The sequence below is a fragment of the Colletes gigas genome, unplaced genomic scaffold, assembly GCF_013123115.1.
Source record: "Colletes gigas isolate AHSC1104 unplaced genomic scaffold, ASM1312311v1 Colletes_gigas_Sc00016, whole genome shotgun sequence".
NCBI lineage: Eukaryota > Metazoa > Arthropoda > Insecta > Hymenoptera > Colletidae > Colletes > Colletes gigas.
Window position 1 is genome coordinate 816,534 of NW_025106645.1, and position 19,840 is coordinate 836,373.

Genomic DNA, 19,840 nt, shown 5'->3' on the forward strand with positions numbered 1-19,840 from the left:
AGGGGGCCTAGGGGCTGGGTTTAGAAAGAGAGAAATAACGGGATATTTCGTGGCCACGCGATTTCAAACGATACGAGTATCGGCAAACCACCTGGGACAACGTTCCCTGACAGTTGTGATTTTCTTATTTCTCGCGGATGACCGCTTCAAACAAACACGAACAAGCTGAGAATGGTTCGCGACTGTTTGTACGGGTCCCCCGTTGGCGGGTCCCCCGTTGGTTTAACCCTGTGCCTCGAGATTTACTTAGCGACCGCCAGAGAAGTCGTCCGTCCATCGGGACGAACGAAGATCCGGCAATACAGTAATGATTCGCAAAATGAACATCACTCAATTTAACGTAGTAAATATTTCTAAGAATATCTTCCTTAAAGCTGTCGCCGGACCAATTACTCACGCCAAGAGAGAGTCGTTTCTCTATAAGCAATTATTAAATCACGACACATTTCATTTAAAATATAAATAAGCAAGATGGCTTTGAAAATTCACATATATTTGACTCTGTGGTTTCATATTTATTTACAGATTTATCAATGCCAAAGTAGACGAACAAAGCTGAAGCAACGATTCCTTTAGTTAACGTTACAAAATATGCGCTAACTTCTACGTAACTTTAGGGAGATTTGTTATTCTTCATTCACATGTAATAATTTAAATGACATTTATCGGCTAATTCAATTACCTATCGCTAAGGATGCTGCGCAAGCCATACGTGTAAAGTAATCGATACATTTTAACGGGCTTGCTCGATTAACAGCAGCATGATCAATTCTAATTCTAATATAATCAAACGTAAGCTTGATACGAGACACGAGGTAAACATAGAGTGATTCGAAGAATTTTAAATTCCTTTGAGTGCGCAACACATTGAGAAATGTAGTGTTCAAGCTCGTGTGAAACTAAAAAATAGACGCTCCATTGATTGGTGCTATTGAATCTAGCGAAGAACAGGAACATATATCTTGTAAATATTATACTGGCATGTAATTTCTCCGTTTCTCTTATTAAAATGTTTCCTCTAACGTTTGCAAACTTGTTGCTGGAAATTGTTTCTTTCATAGCAGAATGTTGGTATTGAATCGATGTCTTCCGTACCGCTTTAACCGTTTTATAATTGCTCACTATAGCTACGTCTCTTTTGCTAAAGCGACTTCAACGGAACGATCGGCTACGCTCAAGTTTTGTTTTCATTCGTATGTAAAAATGATGGACAAACGCGCGTTTCTATTTCTACTGGTCCGCTTGTTACCTTCATGTACCTCAATTTTTTCGTTTTAAGGATATTACATATTTGATCGCCATTTCTATGCTCGTCAGAAACTTATCGAATATACGAAAGACCTTGTACGATTTAACACTTTCTGTTGGCTGATCACACTTTATTAAATGCAATAAGCTAGCATAGTCAGTTTTGAGTCAGACATTATGATATAGCAATTCTACATTTATTTCGATCATAAAATTAATGTATTCGATTCCTCCCGTACGTACGTCGGAGATCATCGATCCCGTTAATGTCTTTATTCTGATCCCAATCGTTCCACCAAAGTTCTTCTCAACATTAGTTAAAGAGATCGAAGCTAACGTGATAAATTAGCTATAATTTTGGTATCGATTGCGGAGAAGGGGGCACTGTTAAATTCTGAATGCCATCGAGCGATTGTTTCGCTACATTCTGAAAATCGTCCATTCCTTTCTTCGTGATGTGTGTAATATCATCGATCTGACGACGCGTCTGATTGAGTAAATCGTCCGTTGACTTTGCCGCAGTGGACGCAATGTCTTTCATGTCTCCGTGAATTTTCTCGATAACCCATTCCATCGCCAGTCGTCCCTGAAACGCAATTGTGCAAAAGACGCTTCGTTACCATGCAAACACGATGTTCATTTACACCCATGCGTGTCACAGCTTCAGCATAATTCATAAGTTTCTCGGAAACGTTTAATGCACAAACGTCAATATTGTACTTTAAAGTGCATGTTAAAATATGTTAAAATATATTTGTTTACCTAAAAGAAAAACTTAAAATAGAAACGATTTAAAACTTAAAAACTTCCAAATGACTGTTATTTAAAAAAGTTAATAGTTTCAGTTGATCTCTAGCCAGCACCAAACTTTCTATTATCAATCACTTTGCACGTTTCAGATAAAACAATACTTCACGAAACGTATGAATCTGAAATTGCACTGATAAAAATCTCTCAAAACTCGTTCATACCAATTCTCTCATCGACTGTTTTATCAACTCGAGAACTTTAATCGACTTTCTCACGGACAGACACCACATAAAAATTTGATTAGTTCATTCGATCGAACAGTTATTCAATGGTAGTGAAATACAATTTCATTTTATATCACTTAGATTGTAGCTATTCATGTGCAAGCTGTTAAAATTTCATACTACGTACCTTTCCCGTTCAAAAATTCAATCACATCGATTAAACAATTCTCAAACGTTCATTCAATCTTCTCGAAACCATTCCAATCACTTAACATTCGTTCACTTTTCGTTCACTAATTCACTTAACATTCACTAAATAACCAACTGTTCAAACGGATCATTTGCCCCATCATATCTAATAATGGTAGATAGAGATTCAGAAACTCTATGCAATATTCGAAAGATATTAAACGGCCTACCTTCTTGGCGTTTTGTTCGATCGTATTCGTCAATAGCCTCTCCATGTAATCAATGAGCGGTACACCGGAGATAGAGATGATTGCCTGTTGCTTTAACAGAGTTTTCTGGGAATCTTCCGGGTCAGGCATATACCTAACTTCTTCGCCGACAGAGACATGTTTTCCCAGACTCACCTGCAAGCAAAATTTGAGTCGTGCGATGATTTCTTGCAATATTTCTCATTAGATGACAGTGGTCTCGTTTCAACTACGCGTTCTCGTATCGACCGTATTGTGTAACGCGTGGGGTTAGCAACCTTCAGATAGATGGTCAGCCGCTATTATCGAGATAAAACGCTTCCACGAAAGTGACGTGAAACCTTGAATAATCGATGCAACGAAATAAGCTTGCCAACGTGGTTGCAGCGGTCCTTGTAACATAGCAAAATCGCTGGCTTACTAACCGCTTCTCTAGCATTGTCGAGTCTCGTTACCCCACCCGTTGGCCACTAAATAAAACGCTCGTGCGTTCTGCAATTACTTAAAACACAATTCCCTAGTTCCTCTGTTCCACGTAACGCTTTACCGGACGGACATGAAAGTACAAGCTGAATTCTCCGACCAATCACTAGGTTGGATAATCAAGGGTTCACCATTGTTCGCGACCTTGATAAAATTTAATTCCGTTCGAAAAGTTTTAATTGTAATATGTATTTCGAAAATATTTTCAAAAGTTTACTATTTACAAAATTCTCCGTCGGACGGGATCGATTCTTCGAAAGGAGAATGCTCTCTAAAACGAGGAAGATAATTAGGTGTTTTATCGGATCATTCCGCGGAAGAAGCAAGCAGAATGGAATCGCGGACAAGAGCACGTGACAGTTGGGAATGGCAGAGAGGCACAACGCAACAATTGCGCGTTTCACATATCTCGAGTTCACTTTTACCCAGATGCTGACGAGGTACAGGGTGTTCGGGGCAATGATGACGCTCACCACTGCGAAAATTGCATCATTATGAGCTGCGTGCGACTCATTCGCAGCGGTGCAGCGTGAAGCACTGTGCTAGTGGAGCTGGAACAATTGAATCGCGGGGGTGCAATACGTTTCACGGGGGAATTAACGCCCGCGGCGCATTGTGGAACCACCCCTGGCCGAGATAGAGAGACGCGGCCCTCTATGCTCTCCGCCATATTGGCAATCAGTGAAGTCGACTGTGTTACATCACGACCGACTATCCCACCCCTTCGCAGTCCCGCCAACCCCCACAATCTTGCTACCTAGCTCCCCCGATACAATCGGACAAGACCGAAAAAATTAACGCCTCGCTTCAAATAACGTTTCATCAATTACGCGGATCACGGATTTGGTAAAATGGTTTAATTCGCCGACGACCGGGCGATAGCCATCGACGCTCCAACGCTTTTCAATGTGTCGAACGCGAGTTTCTTTGTTCTCGATGTTCGCGAGCACGCTGTTAACGTCACAAGAACGTTACTTCCGGTTGGAACTTCTATTTTTCGTTCCCCCTCTAACACGAATATTTCGGGATGCTAGTTTTCAATCTCCTCAAACATTGGCGTTGTCAACCTTTTTCGAGGGAATTGAAATTATTAAGGAAACGAAGGATTTGAAACGCGCAATATTTGCTAAGAAACTCTGATATAATCTCTCGGTACAATTTTCATTCGCAGAACGAAGTTAGAAGTAATTTCGTCGCGAAAATTACGCGACGAGTAAACACGCTTCTTTTCAGTGGTTAATTAGCACTTTGCGACTGGTTTATGCCGTTATCGTTTATATGTTCTCAGAACATTGGGCTCGCGAATCGGGGGCCCGGGGTTCCAGAAGAGAACTGCGAAAACTCGAGTGGAGAAAAAGACAGATGGCAAAGGGAGTAATTGGCAAGACGAACGTGAATAAAACTGAGTTTTTAAACGTGGTAATGAGAACATGTTTCGCTTCGACTCAACGTTTCAGACAAAAAGTACAAAGTACGCGACACTTATGCGTTTCTGATTCTCTCGCGTCCCAATTATAACAAATAATTCTTCGAAACTGTAAAACAGAAAATAGTTGGCAAGCTTTTACCGCGACAGGAGCCATATTTCGATCGTCAGAAATATATTATTACGTTTCCGGTTTGGCATAAACGAAACTTTAATATACAACAGAACTCAAACAAGCATCAACAGAAAACAACAGTAAATATCGCAGCAAAGAAAACTCGGCACTCGAATACGTCAGTTCACGATCGCGTTCCTTCTCCGAATCTTCGCTTGACAGGTCGATCGATTCGATCGTCTCCTCCCCGCCGTCGCTTGTCTCACTCGCGGCTACCAGTGAGCCATGGATCTCTCCATACGGTGCTCGCAACAATATTAATGTTTTTCGTTCGTTAACGAGAATGAAGCGTTAATAGTATCAAGTTTATTCCGCACGAGAGGGTTCGAAACGCCGATAAATCCGTTTTCCGTAGGAAAAGCCGAGAGAAGAAGTTTGTTCACGGGGTTCTCTCTCGCAACTCTTTCGGCACAAGGGACGACGTAATCGTCTTTGTTGCGTCTCAACGGACAGGGCTGAAAAAGAAGAGCGATGCGTCGGTATCAACGCGACAAGGGTGAAAAGGAACGCGGAAAAAAGTAAACGGCTGGCATGCGATTTAATCCTATCAAGCGGACGATCGATCCCCCTCTCGGATCTGGCGTCAACGACGAAGTAATTAATTTTCACCTTTTTTTCGGACCAGAGTAGAGTACGAAAAGCGTACATCGTCGATCCTGTCGCGCGCCCCCTCCCCTCCCTCCGAGATCCTAGTGCATCGGTTAATTGAAATTTTTCTCGTCAGCCTGCGCGTCGAAACCGATGTTTGCCAATCCCTCGGTCTCTGCAGCAGGCACGGCGTTTGCTTTTCATTTACCGCAACATTGCGGTATCGTCGCGTTTAGTAGAGCGGTTAGACCGAAAGTCGTTAACTAAAATCGAAACTTCCAAGCAAAAGAAACGGAAATGGTAAATGCTGGGACCTTGACGCAATACAACGAATTATACGGATAATCCTATTTACACCGAGACCAAAAACACAGATTGTGAACGAGACAAGTTGGTTCAGAAATTGAATATTTACAAATCAGGGCAGATGAATATACTACTGTCGCAGAGATGACAAATTTGGGAAAAATATTTCAGTCCAAGTCCCCGTTTTCTATAATATAGTAGAGCTTCGATTATCAGGTACCTGGTTACCTGGAATGTTCGAATAACCGACATAATTAACCCGACTATTCTTCGGTAAATGTTACTGATTACATTTCACACAAACAAAGAAGTAACTGCCGCATGCATCCTGCAGTAATATCGATAGTAAAAAGTTGATGAATAAAGCGTACGAATTGTATGTATTTTATTTTTTATTAATAAATTGTATTACTATATTACCAATGGTTATGTTTATTAAAAATCAATAACAAATTTTTAAGAAAAATCGACAGGAGGTATGTGCTGAAATTTTCGGCGAAATTAAAAAATTTCAAATCATTCTGGAAAAATTATTTTCGGTTGAGGGGGTCAATTACAATCATTTTTTGTGAATACACATACCCCCGAAATCCTGCTCACTTTCGAGAAAAAAATTATTTACCAAAAATATAATGTGTGGCTAGAAATGTTTCTATAATTTCATTTTCTGTCTCTTCTTGTATTCATTTCTGTAACCTGTTGGTAATGTTGCGAGTGACACGAAAATTATAAAAATGGGCCGAAGAAATACATTGGATGTAAGGTCTACTCGTATACCTCGTCTGTGATTATATTCTTCGTTTTTATCACTTCATATGTAGGTATAGTCCAATTATCCGGTATATTTGATTTTCCGGCATTTCCCCAGCCCCAACTATGCCGGATAATCGGAATTTTACTCTATATAATTTCACAGTCTAGTTATAACCAATTAATAACAATAATCATTTACGTAGCACAGTAAACTACATTTGATATTCCAACCACTTATACTTCCTATGATGGTCATATTTAATTTCCTTAAGAAGCACAATCTGTATTGGTAATTTCGCTCTATGTATTGTGTAAGTAGCAACTACCTCTAGGTTTACTATCTGTCTCATGTACTATTACTTATGTAATTCTTTTCCTCCCTTATGTATACTTAATATATTTATTATCCCCTTTGTAAACTTGTGCTAATGATCCTGTAGGGGGTTACAGCGTAATAAATAAAAATAAAAACATTCGGTAATATTAAATGGAAAGAATTTATAAGAAGCAAATTTCTCTTCATTTATAGTACCTCACTATTATAGTGTACGAATACGAGTGGAAGTGTGCATATCGTCTGAAAGAAAGGATCCTAAATCTTGACGACTGTACTAATGGTATCGTTAGGAAAGGAAGGTAAACTGTCGCGCAAACACCCGCACATCACGCTCTCCAATCAAGAATTCCTGGTGATTCCGTTTCATCGTAGGACGATATAACGAGAAGAGATCCGGGGAAGGGTAGTAGACCCCAGGCCCGGTGAAGGGTCGTTGTTCGGGTTAAAGAGCCTTCTTCGGTGTGCAGTATGCACTCGCGAGTAATTAGCATCGCCGCATAATTGAGAGGACTTTACAATCTGGCTGGAGGCAGCATTGTTCGAGTCTGAGTATGCTCCCGATTCGGCCGTACCATTCGATGCCTCGAGAGGGTGCCACGGCCGGAAGCCGAAATCTACCACGACGTAACGTCGGAAGCTGGATCGACCTCGATGGAGTTCGACCTAGGGCTTTCTCTCACTCGGGGTAATCGGCGATTTCAGCGGATTTCGGGGAGATTGGGAATCGTGTGCTGACAAATCCGTATTAGATCGTGTAAACGGGGGCTTCCAGTCATCTACTCTCGACTGAATGGATACGCGCGGTTTCCTTGCACATTCGATTCAATTACTTGTTTCCACGTCTATGTACATTTCTGAACAAACAGAGAGAGCTACCGCTCGTGGCCCAAATCGATAATCTTGACGGTCCCTTGATCCGTATGAAATATCAGCGACCACGTAATGGGTACGTGACTTTCCACGTGGGATAGTTTCATGCACGAACGAAGCGTCCGTAAAAATTGCCGCGATCCGAGCGTGTACGAGACGAAAAGATAATGTACACGGTTTTTTTCAGCGCGTTGCTCGCGTGATCGTTAATATCCATTCTTCGTTTGCAGCGAGCAGAAACATATTTCGATGGTGACAAACACGGTCAACGTGGGTTCAACCATGATCAAGGGGTTCGGGTTGTACGCGAGGCGTCGTACAACGGCGCTATGTTTTATCCACGGCTACTGCAAACTTACCATTTTTCATTAATCCAGCAGCCCTCCGTCTCCCGACGCCATATTTCAATCGGTTCAAAAAGTGCTGGCGTTGGCTGCTGTACGGTGGCAACGCACGCCGACGGAAAAATACCCGTAAACGTGGCCGCGTAGTCTAGAAACAGGAACCGACCGACCCTATACCGCGTTCAGCCGCGTGCAATTTGTTGTTTTTATGATTTAGAGGGCCTCGTGTACAATAATTCAGTCGCCAGGCACGGCACCGCATCCAGTCGGCTTCGTTGCGCTACCGAAACGCAACCCTCTCGAGTTCTCCATCAGCAAAGTCCACGGGGAGTCCCCGACACACGGCCAGGATACATCACCGATACACGCGTCCGTTATTAATTCTCGTCCGATGGCACCCGCCGGCTCTCCGCCACCTACTATCCTTCTATCTATCCCGTGTCTCGGGTTTTCGCGCCTGCACGCACGGAAATTCGTGCCAGAACGAAGGAGGGATTGTTAGAGAGAATACACGAGTCGTCGCGAGTAAAATATCGTTCCGGTTTCCTTCGTGCCCGGGAACGTATGTATCGCGTCGAGTCTGAGCAGGGATCCTACGTGTGCACCGCTTGATTGATCTATTGGCTTCTGGTTTTCTACGATTACGAGGGAAAACTCGAAATTCATGCGGGAAATCCACACAGCGGTTCACCGGAAACCGATTACCACAATATTTCGAACTGGTGATACGACAAGAAGAAATTTATCGAGGAACGATATCTCTTTTTTACTTTGTAGGATCATAGAGTTAAATCACCGATTAGAGTGCAAATAACTTCATCGAAAAGCAGGGTCTATTTGAAGGTAGGAAATATTTCCAATTCCTTTACAAAGACAGTCCATTAGTCTGGTGTTCTCGTAAAAGTCTGAAGAGAAATTCTTCCTTGGCATTGAAATTGTTAAATATCCTAAATGTAAATGTGGTGACGATATTGAAGATTTAAATTACATTTTCTGGCATTGTGATCTATACCACACGCAAAGATCTCAATTAATCGACTCTCTGATAGCTTTAGGTTTCTAAATGCTAATCAGCATTGATAATAATTGATTTTCTCCATGATTGAGCCACTTAGAGGCGGCAAAGCTTCCTCTTTGAAATGGTTTTTTGTTTATGTCGAAGCGACTTTCCGTTTTGGAGATATCGCAATTTATGTAAAAGGGTAACTTTTCTAATTCTAATATCTCTGTCTTCGTTTAACGCGTCGGACGGACCATTTCCAAGAATTTACTACGCACTGTTTACTATTTACACGCGCGGTCATTGACCTCGCACCAATGTCAACAATGAAAAGTAAACAAACACTTCGAACCCTTATATCTCCGAAACTAGCTATATACCCTATCGACTTGAAATAAGTTTCATTTTAAAGGGCTATTCATCCTCTGTCCGACGAATATAACTACTGTTATAATTTATGCTGCCTTCTATGTTTATTTTGACATTTACTTCGACGCTATATACCTAAAGAAATTTTAGCAATTCCTATCAATTATTAATTGGAAATGAATTTAAATTTGTATACAGGATATTTACGTAATTACTAACCAGCATTTTTTTGTAAATAATTGTTTTCTCTGGAACTAAATACGTAATTTATAATTTACGCTGTTTGCTACGTTTATTTTGAAACATAATTCAATACTATCTATTCAAATAAGTTTCAGCAATTCCTAGTGACTCAGGAATGTCCTCAGGTTTTCCAATTACAGCAAACAGACGGGAGCTCACTATTCGTACTTTGAGAACAATTTCATCAGAAGCGTGTCGTCGCCTCAGCCAGCCCCCGTTATATTTTTTCATTGCATTTTTTGCAAAACAGCCCCCACGCGTTAGGTTACACCCTGTACATGAGGGGTGCGTTTAGGTTCAACGATGCCGCATTATGTTCCAACAGCGGCACGATACGTATGCATCCCGCGTAACGTATGCAGCGCGGTCCCTGCCACGGCGATGGAGAAGGGGTGGCGGGGGTAAATTGCTAAAAGATATCTCCCACTTGGGATTCGACGGGGATAGGTTATAACCTGGTCCGGACTCTGCCGAGCTTATGCAGAATACATTGCCTACGAAATGTTTCTCAGCAACGTTCTCTGTATTCGTTCGCTCGCATGCGTAACTGTCATGCGTATATTTCAACGCGCGCGCGCGCGCGCGCGTGTACTCGCCAAACGGGGCAGATATAGGCAGAGAAAGCGTCAACATCCCACGGGGAATTGTTCAATTTTAGTTGAAGCTCATCTCCAGCCCTTGGCGTACAGGAAACGCGGAAACGCGTCCCCGTAGATTACGCAGGCGTGGAACGATCAGCGGGGAAATATCACGCGGTGCTTCCTGCTGTCGTCTGACCTTAATTGGAAAGACGACAACGAGAAAAGGAGGACGTCGAGAATCTTGAGCGACGACCGTTGCTTCCTGCGGACTTGAAAAGATGAACCATCGAAAAACATTAATATTGTTAACTACGGGGAACATCGCAATAAGTGAACCGAGAATATCATGCGTTTCGTAATCGCAGAGAATAGTGTAATGTAATAAAGAAAGGTTAATTGCTTGAAATAATGTTGAGCAAAACTCAAGTTTCGCGACAAAAATGTACGCCACGATCTATAGACTGAGAAACGTAACATTATAATGTTTCCAAATATTTACTGTTCGCAAATAGTTGATAAGGTGAAAAACAGAAAACCTGAATAGGAAATAATGCATTCGAAACACGCTGTTTCAGCAAATGCGCACGTACCGCGGATTTCGTGTTGTATCTCGTTTCGCGATGGCCACTCCGAGGAACGTACAGTCAACACTTCGTACTTGATGCATGGAAACAAAGTTACACGTAAAAGTGCTGATAAATGAGCAAACAATGCTCCCAGGGTGTTTAACCGTTAATATTTACGCGATGAGAATAACAATCTTTGCCGGGATGTTTTCTCGCTGAATTTAATACTTTGCTCGGGTCTATGTTCTACAAATATTTCCCATCGCTCAGACACCACGCGGAATTGAAACAGTTACGTCAGCGAACCTGCATCTGACTACGCAGCAAACCAAAGAGGAAATATTTCTTTTTATAAGTCGGTAATCGAAACGAACTTTGGCACTGAATAGCTTTTCGACAAAACATCCGGTTCGTGTATAATTTATCGACTTTTATCGACGCTACTTGAGCAATGCATCAGGGAAAAACAAATGAATCTGATAGTATTTTGTACGAGATCAGTTCGACCCAAAGGATTTGCTTGCTTTCTGAGAGAATAAAATTTTGCACACGTAAATTCAGACATATTCAGCGCACTCGATGTTAGAAGCCTGGGTTAGGTATTCGGTCTCTACAAGTATAACCGATCGACGCGGCAACTTCGCGTAGATGGAAGGTCTCCGGTTTTTCCACGTAACCACTTGCGGATCGTTCATCATATCGGTAATGCATCGAGCATCCCGGTTTCTCTTTTCACCCTTTTTCATCGAGGGTCGAGCAAGAAGCAAGGGAACGATCTTTGACGCGTACAAGGAGCCACGACCAATGCTCCACACCCTTTCCTTCGCCGTTTTCCGCCCTGTCTTCCTAAAACCCTCCTGGCGCAACCCTCCGAGAAGACCACGAAGCTATGCAACCCCCTGGTAATGCGCGCATCAATAACCTATCATATCCAGCCTTCCAGATGCGATACGATGCCCCCCTCCCCCAACCCCCAACCCTAAGACGTGCCGATCTCTCCTGTAACTCGGGTAAATGTATCTGCTTCTCGAACTGGAAAGTCCACCGTCCATAATTTTTCCCGCGGATATCAAAAGCAGAAAACGAAGTGCAGGTGTCACGTCTGCTTCGGACACCTTTTGAAACGTGACCGGTGGAATACATTTTTCGTTACAAATATACGAACGATACTAAGTATACTAGAAATCGCACGTAAATTCTACAGGTGAAATTGCATCGATGCGTTTTCAATTGCCCCCGCTGACCTCTATTCGAATTAAATTGGGTGTATATTGATTGTTCGATTACGCGCGTGTACGTATAGTGCGGGCGCGTGCCTTCGTTCGTCATATTTATTTTCAGCCCCGTTGAAAATTGTGATTTTCTAATATGTAAAAGAACAGTTTTTTTTTTCGAACGCGTAAATTATGGAACGTGCGTGTATTGTAAAACATTTCGAACATGTATTTTTCCGATCATTTCTGATACGCTGTACGATTATCTGCCTTTGTCCGTTTCGTTTTCAGCAGCGTGCAACACAATTTCACGATTTGGCACCAAGTGTAAAACAAGATTTGCGCATCGAATACCGGCTCGTCCGTCCACAATTTATCTCGCTTTAGGAAGATAAATTACAAACGCGGTTAAAGTACTTTGTCGAGTAATGTGCGTGTAATAAAGTGCAAATGTAATGTAATAACCATGGAAACGTGCTTCGCAGAAGTTCGTATCCGATTGATTAAACGCTGAACAATATATTTCGATCGAGGACGCGAATTAAGTGGAAATTACCGTGGAAACTATTTCTACGTTTTGGATTCAATTATTAGTATATCACACAAATGGACGATAGATAAATATGGTAATTGACGAATAAAATGTGTAATAAACGGTCGACGTTCGTAACGGTCGAGCGAAGTTTAATCGACGAGAATAATGGAACTCGTTTGAAAAACTGACGACTAACGAATAATTAAGTATTATTAAGTCATAGTAATAATGAAGTACCTGTCATTAGAGGGATTATAAAAAGCGTTCACGACGCTGTAAATACTGTCATTGTGCTATTCACTGTGTTGCGTAACAGGAAACGACAATATACGAGCGGACAATAAATACTTACGTTCACTGTTTTCACCACCATTTCCCTAGACGTTGGATTAATTTCGCTCCATTCACTGGCGTAACACGGACCCCTATGACCGAACAACTGAAACAAAAAAAAGAAACAAAATACTTTTTATCGCAAAAATAAAATAAACTCAACACGATCGCGATTCATTCCTTTTCTTTTTGGTTGAAAACACGTGCTCTATTATGCATTAAGAAATTTACTCAAACCGAACACTGGCTTGGTTTATTTGTTAATTTCTATTTCGATGCTAACTGTATATCTAGCGTGTTTAGTTACAGGGCCACGGGGCGAGAAAAAGGACAAGTGCACCTAACTGAAATTAGGACGAACCTTTGCACTTTCCCTTCCGTTAAGTAATTTCAAGAGTGCCCAAACGCGGAGGCGATCTTCTTTTAGCTTCCAGCTGCTGTGCATTCGTTATATACGGGACTGTAATTCGAGGCATTCGTGCGAGCGAGCAGGCACAACGGAACGGCTTTGCGAAATGGCCAAGCTTATAGAAAATCCTGCGAAAGGAAGCAATTCGCCGAGCCGAAAAGGATTCGAAGCTAAAATCTCCGCCCCCGCCCTCTTTACCCCTCCGCCGTTGACTAGGGAAGAACCAAGGATGCTGAGAGAGGCTGTAAGAGAGCCGATGTGTATTCCAAAACGTAGGCGTCTAGCTGGATGATTGCCAAAGAGCAGAACATTGAAGGGAGGGGAAGAACGCTCATTATGAAAGTTGATACCGTCGATGTCTTTGTTTTGTAATTCTCTGCCTCGTGCCACCCCCTACCCCATCTTTTTCTTGCTTCGCATTGTCGAAAGTTTCGAATTTCCTGCTGCACTACTACCGGTGTTTGTATAGATTGTTTGGTCAAACAATACGAAACTGTTTTGTCTATAAACTGGCGTCGAGCAAAGAGAAGGATGCACAACCCTGTATACGGATTGATTTCTTACAGGCTCAAACTTTCGGATAAATAAATCTACGATTCAGCAGCGGAGGAAAATTTACTGAAACGGGATGCTTAATGCTAGATTGAAAACATACTCCCGTCTGATTTTAAATATCAATATCTTCTATTACGCGAGAAAACATATTAGGAACAATTCAAGACAGTGTATTACATAAGGGGTTTTAATAGCTAACTACTGTCTTTAAAAAAGAGTGCGTTTTCTGCGACGAATTTCTGATAATTTTTAATAAAGCTATAGACAGAATGTAATTAAGAATAAGCAAAATGTAAAGAACATAAAAATGACAAACACTTTCTACGTTACAGAATTGTAAAAACCAACTTTCGAACAATACAAAAATGCGTACACTTTATTTCGAAATACGATTTCACAACAGTACGAAGAAAAGTGACAAAAATACACAATATTTTCTGGGACGCCCTATTATTATCTAACGACGGGCAAACTTCCTGGTTTACATTTGGCGGCATATCGCCAATTCTCTTTTGCGTACCCAATGAACGTACCAAACACCGCATCTTTGTACAGTATTATCAATTCACGAATGTACAGAGAGAATGACAGAACCAGTGATGTAATTTAATTTGAAAAATATATTGGTAAAATTTTGAACATTACGCACTGAAGAAAATAATCGAAAATACTGTCCCGATAAAGTCGTAGGACAAATAATTTCGTGACCTCTCCACGAGAGCGCGCGATCGTCGTTACGATCGATAACCCAAGCCACAGATAAGCTTCGGCGAGGTTGATCTTTCCCTATTCTAATCTGATCGACCAGTATGATCAATTTTCAGACCTTCGAGCGACCTTGCACGATACCAGTGATCATGTCCTCATTACATGTACTAAGACGAAATTGCTAGAAAATTTAGAATCATAATCTGCGTAGAAACTCTTATATAATCATTCATTCACTGTACATAACTTCCACTCGATAGAAGACTCGACAAATAACTATTAAATGCAAATAAATATTCCTAAACAAACTGTAGTTCCATGTTATGCGCATACACTACTATTCTACATGGCAAATTGCTTATGATCAATATTTTAAAAGTCATTTTTCATATTGGCTGACAAAACTTAAATCAGAAAAGAAACTCAAGATTTGAATAATAAAATGTTGCAATGATCAATCATATCGAAGAATTTGACAGATAATAAGATATTAAACTAATCCAATTACAGAAATCCTATATCTTTACGCAAAATTATGCAAACAACCAAGACTACATTACCATTAAATATGTAATCGTTGCTTATGAATAATGTACTTCGAATTTATAATTGTATTAATGTGCAAAAGAAACCACTATATTGTAGCATTCTATATATAAAATATGTTTAAAATTTAATGACAAATTATAGAAAATCTAAATACATAAATACTTTGCCTAGATCCTACTCAACCAATTATATTAATACAAATATCATATGATTAAAATGCAAATAACAATTTTGTGCTTTACACAGAGAGGTTATGTTCAACACTGTGTAGAACGAATTAACCTTAGTAACTTTCAGAAACTTACTGGTGCTATCCATCCAGGTAAACGCCATTCAGTAGTGACTAATCTATGCGAGAACAGAACACCGTCTTTAACTCGTCTGTCGATGACATCCGTACCCAAAACGCATGTGTTCACAGGATTGGGATATTTTCTGGATGCTGCTTTTACCACAGTTTCCCATGGATGCCTGCAAATTCCAAAACATATTCCAATATCCAATGCTGTATATTATAAAGTACATTTTTCTCGTTAAAAGAGAGATATTACAAAATATTTCCCCATCTTAACCTTGAAAGTTATAAATGAATAAACTTCTATACTCGACACTCACTCAAATGTGTGATACGACGTCCAAATCTTCATGTTTGTACAATTCTTTCTGCAGGGCGTAACGTTAAAACTGCAATTTAAATTACAAGTGGCAACACGAAATATGAACAACCTCACCACAAACGAGTTCGTCTACAGACGACACTACTCAATGGTATCCTTTCAACTTTATCCTTTCGTTAAATATTCATCTATCAACAGTTGGTACGCTTGGTCACGCGGAGGTTGGTAACAGATGTCACTGTTTCAAGTACGAGATACATTATTGGTCAACTGTCTTGCACGTCATTCGTGCATTTTATTGCAAAAATTAATTTCTCGCATTTTATTCGATTAAAGTATTATCTGTAATATAATGTATGCTTTCCTTAAATGGAAAGTTACTTTTCTATCCTATCATAAAACAAATAAAAAGTTAAATTTCAACTTTAAAATAATTCGTATTTCCTTTAGACAAATTATATAATCATTCCGGACTGCAAATCTGTTTTAAACCATTTAAAATTGGTGTTCTATGCAAAAAAAAAAAATAATACAGTATAATTTATATTTCAAACTCTAGTAAACTTTTACAAACGTGGATGATGGTATACTAGGTAATAAGTAAACTTTTATGAAACACAAAGTTCATCTTTCGTAATATTCGAATATGTACTCAGTTATATTTCGAAAAACGGGGACTGCAATGAAGGAAATGGTCGTGCATACAACAAATGATTGCGCCCGATATATTTTATATTTTAAATGCTATTTTAGCGGCAAAGATGTCCAAAAGTCATTTTTAGAAGGGAAAGACTTAGAGATCTTCTAAAAAGAAATTTGTATTCTGAAGATCAAATGGTAAATAAGTTTTACTATTCTCCTCTTTTCTTACTAAATTTTCCTTATGGCGTCCTGGAAAGAAAAATTAAGAAGAAATATTGCAATTTAACTCTGAATTGGCCATGTTTAGGACTTTTCAGCTCTTTTACTACACATCACACGATATTTATATTAGAACAATTAGAAGATATATGTCTCCAAAGAGTCCCTAATAATTTGTATATAATCTCTATATATAACATCGGACGACAAACATATGCATCAATTCTTATTAAATTATAAACATATCATTTACATAACGTCAATATTATTCAATTTATGTGAATATAGTATATATACAATAGTGCCCACATAAGTGACCGAATTTTTGCCCACTTAAGTGACCGCGGATCCCCATCAATTCTTAGAAGCCAAGCGGCTTTGAACATCGAGCGTAACTTGACGCTGGTCGTTATTGATACATTGTACATATGGTTTCAGGTGCCAGCTATTGTATCTCATTCGCATTTATCTTCTTTCCTCATCTCTGTTGAATTCTGAGAAATAACCATGTCCACATAAATGACGGCGGCCGGTCCCGAGCGTGGTCACTTATGCGGGAACTACTGTACCATTAAAAAATCAACAGTTTTATTAATGACATCTTACCAAAAATAGCTTGAAGTTTTCTTTGTCCTGATCTGTCTCTGATGTGTAATGGTACTGAAGGTTGAGGACCTTTATGACTCATAATAACATTTTTAGCAGAGTTTAATGCATTATATATAAGATTAGACTTTGGTGCTTTAGCTAGATACACAACACATTGTCCTAAAAGTACATCACACTCTGGCATTCCAACCATTTGACACCCATGCATTGTATGGACAGCTATTCCTAATATGAAAAATTCCAAATATTATTTATTATATTAATAAAGTGTTAAATAATGATCTATTTATGCGAAAAAAAATATCATTCATTTTTCACAATACATACCTAAAGCATCTAGATCTGCTAAACCAACATCTTCACTTGATATTCTTACCAACCGTCTTGCTATATTTACAGGATCTTCTTTAATTGCCATAATTCTTGCTAACCAATATAAAGATGCACTTGCATTGCCACCTTTTATTGATTTATGCAATGCAGAATACAAATGATGAGAGTTGTTGGTTTGTCTATCAGATAGCATATGAGCTTGTTTAAGACTTTCTTTAATATCTTCAAGAGTTATTGACACAAGATTGGAAGAGGTTGGTTTATTTAATACTTTAGTTTTAACTGCTAATTCCAAGCCATTCAGTGCAACACGTGCATCTCCATCACATACTTCTGCTAACCAATCAATTACAGTTCTACTAATAGCAAAATCTGAAGGCTTAGGAGTAAGATCAAGTTTGTTCTGTAAATTGTTTGATGCTTTCTCAGTTTGAGGATCATATATTTTTCCATTAATATACGAAATCGCTTTACAAAGAATATCCGTTATATTTAACATTGTCAATTTATTTAAAACAAATACACGGCATCTACTTAATAAAGCAGAATTTAAACTGTAAGATGGATTTTCTGTAGTAGTGCCAATTAATGTAAATGTGCCTGCCTCTACATGCGGTAGAAAAATGTCTTGTTGAAGTTTATTGAAACGATGTATTTCATCCATAAATACAATTGTTTGATATGATTTAAGTCCACTTTTTGCTTTATTAACAACATCTTTTATGGTATTAACACCAGATGATGTTGCAGAGAGTTTTACAACATGTACTTTACCTGCAGATATTTCCTTGCATAAATGTGATATAACATTAGCCAAAGATGACTAAAAAAATTTAACCAATAAATATCATACAAAATTTAAGACATATAATAAGTAATAATTATGCTACCTTTCCACATCCTGGTGGGCCCCAAAATATCATACTAGGAATACATTGTTTTGATAATAGTTGTTGTAGTACTGTATTAGAACCAACAACTTGTTCTTGTCCAATATAATCATCAAGGTAGATGGGTCTCATTTTTTCAGCAAGAGGAATATATTCTTTATTTAAAATAACTTTATGTTGATTTGTATTTGACATATTTGACATAGGACTGGCTTTATACTTTTTTGATATGTTTGTTTCAACAATTTCTTCATCAGAAAAATGTCTCTTTGGAGTTGACAATGACTCCTACAGAGTTATATCAATTAACAAAAATCACAAATCAACAGGATTTACAAGATACACATTTACCACGATTACATAACCGTTATGTAAATCGTTGTCACATATTCATTGTGTAATTATAGTATAATTACTTTGCAGAAGTAATCGTGACAAATGTAATCAGATTACATTTTGCTCATTTTATAAAACACTGACCCTATACAACGCCATACTAGTTCTACGCTTTGATTGATCATACAATTAATCATAAGACCGAATAATGACGACTCCATACTCCATCCATGGCATCCATTAACTATTGTAGGAGGTAGGAGTTATGCCCGATTGAAAATTGGACCATTTTTATGGGATTTTTGTCACTTCACGTAATAACAACTTTCCGATTAGTTTTGAAATGTCTACATATTCTTCACTAAAATACGCGTTGTTTGCCTTTTGAAACACTAAAATCCTCCAATCCGATCAGAAGTTATGTTTAAAATATACGCATGATCTTTCAGGGAAACATTTCTAACCTCACACTATATTTTTAGTAAAGAATTTTTTTCTCGAAAGTGCGTAGGATTTCGCCAAAAACTGCTTTCGCCTAAAACTGGCCAAAAATGCTTGTAAACACGTTGTTGATAAGTTGTCCCTTCCAGGAATCTTGTCATCTTTGGAGTTTTTAAGAAATAATCCACCTAAATTTGCATCAACGTAACAAACGTAACCCATTACCAACGACCCTGAAATGTACTGAAGAAATATTGCTCATTCATAGAAATAATAAAAATGCCTGGGCAGTCGAGATTCGAAATTGACGCGAGAACGGACTTCAGCTGTTCAAGATAAAAAAAGTTATGCAAAGTGCCGAGCTCACATAAAATGGCTCCTACGGCAGATCATTTGAATCATGTCTCTTTTAGACGCTAAGTTTGTCATTACTAGTGTCGCCGTCGATGTAGTCAATTATAGCTAAATCTGGCCACACTGATATAGACCTATTATCCAATACATTTTTTTATCGTATGTGTCGGGGTGTTACATAGCACCACACCATTTTCATACCATTATCAACATTAACGGTTTCAAATTAAAACGTATTTAAACATTTGAATCGTTTACGATTAAAATTTACCCGTCTCCGATCATACTACTTATAAAAGATTTTAGAACGTTTATTATTGATCGAAATGGTCTAATAAAATATATTATGTTGTTGAATTTTTATATATTAATTTGATGGCAAATATTAAGCAATTA

General features: G+C 39.0%; 2 protein-coding genes across 3 annotated transcripts; both read right to left on the reverse strand.

Moving 5' to 3' along the window:
• Positions 1 to 480: 480 nt before the first annotated feature.
• On the reverse strand, positions 481 to 15,778 carry LOC122400288 (protein slowmo). Its single transcript, XM_043401665.1, has 5 exons — positions 15,619 to 15,778; positions 15,309 to 15,474; positions 12,802 to 12,888; positions 2,642 to 2,815; positions 481 to 1,834 (listed from the first exon to the last, which is right to left on the reverse strand). The coding sequence occupies exons 1-5, from the start codon at positions 15,648 to 15,650 to the stop codon at positions 1,598 to 1,600; spliced, it is 696 nt and encodes a 231-aa protein (XP_043257600.1). The 5' UTR covers positions 15,651 to 15,778; the 3' UTR covers positions 481 to 1,597.
• Positions 15,779 to 16,300: 522 nt separating this feature from the next.
• On the reverse strand, positions 16,301 to 19,092 carry LOC122400272 (ATPase WRNIP1-like). Of its 2 annotated transcripts, none has more exons than XM_043401638.1 (5): positions 18,794 to 19,092; positions 18,314 to 18,601; positions 17,418 to 18,246; positions 17,088 to 17,315; positions 16,301 to 16,511 (listed from the first exon to the last, which is right to left on the reverse strand). In XM_043401638.1, exons 1-5 carry the CDS (start codon positions 18,806 to 18,808, stop codon positions 16,414 to 16,416), a joined length of 1,458 nt encoding a protein of 485 aa, XP_043257573.1. In that variant the 5' UTR covers positions 18,809 to 19,092; the 3' UTR covers positions 16,301 to 16,413. The 2 variants fall into 2 exon arrangements, with proteins under 2 accessions (XP_043257573.1, XP_043257574.1); XM_043401639.1 differs by having other exon boundaries at positions 18,665 to 19,092.
• Between the last annotated feature and the right edge of the window lie 748 nt (positions 19,093 to 19,840).

Excerpts from the sequence above, each read along its gene's own strand:
- LOC122400272 (XM_043401638.1), bottom strand. Across the intron at positions 17,316-17,417 it reads AGCAGATCTAGATGCTTTAG|GAATAGCTGTCCATACAATG; the intron begins GTATGTATTGTG and ends TTTTCATATTAG. Across the intron at positions 16,512-17,087 it reads AAAACTTCAAGCTATTTTTG|GACGCCATAAGGAAAATTTA; the intron begins GTAAGATGTCAT and ends TTTTCTTTCCAG.
- LOC122400288 (XM_043401665.1), bottom strand. The coding sequence starts at position 15,650 with ATGAAGATTTGGACGTCGTATCACACATTTGA. Across the intron at positions 2,816-12,801 it reads TGGTGGTGAAAACAGTGAAC|GTGAGTCTGGGAAAACATGT; the intron begins GTAAGTATTTAT and ends TTTTGCTTGCAG. Across the intron at positions 1,835-2,641 it reads TCGAACAAAACGCCAAGAAG|GGACGACTGGCGATGGAATG; the intron begins GTAGGCCGTTTA and ends ATTGCGTTTCAG.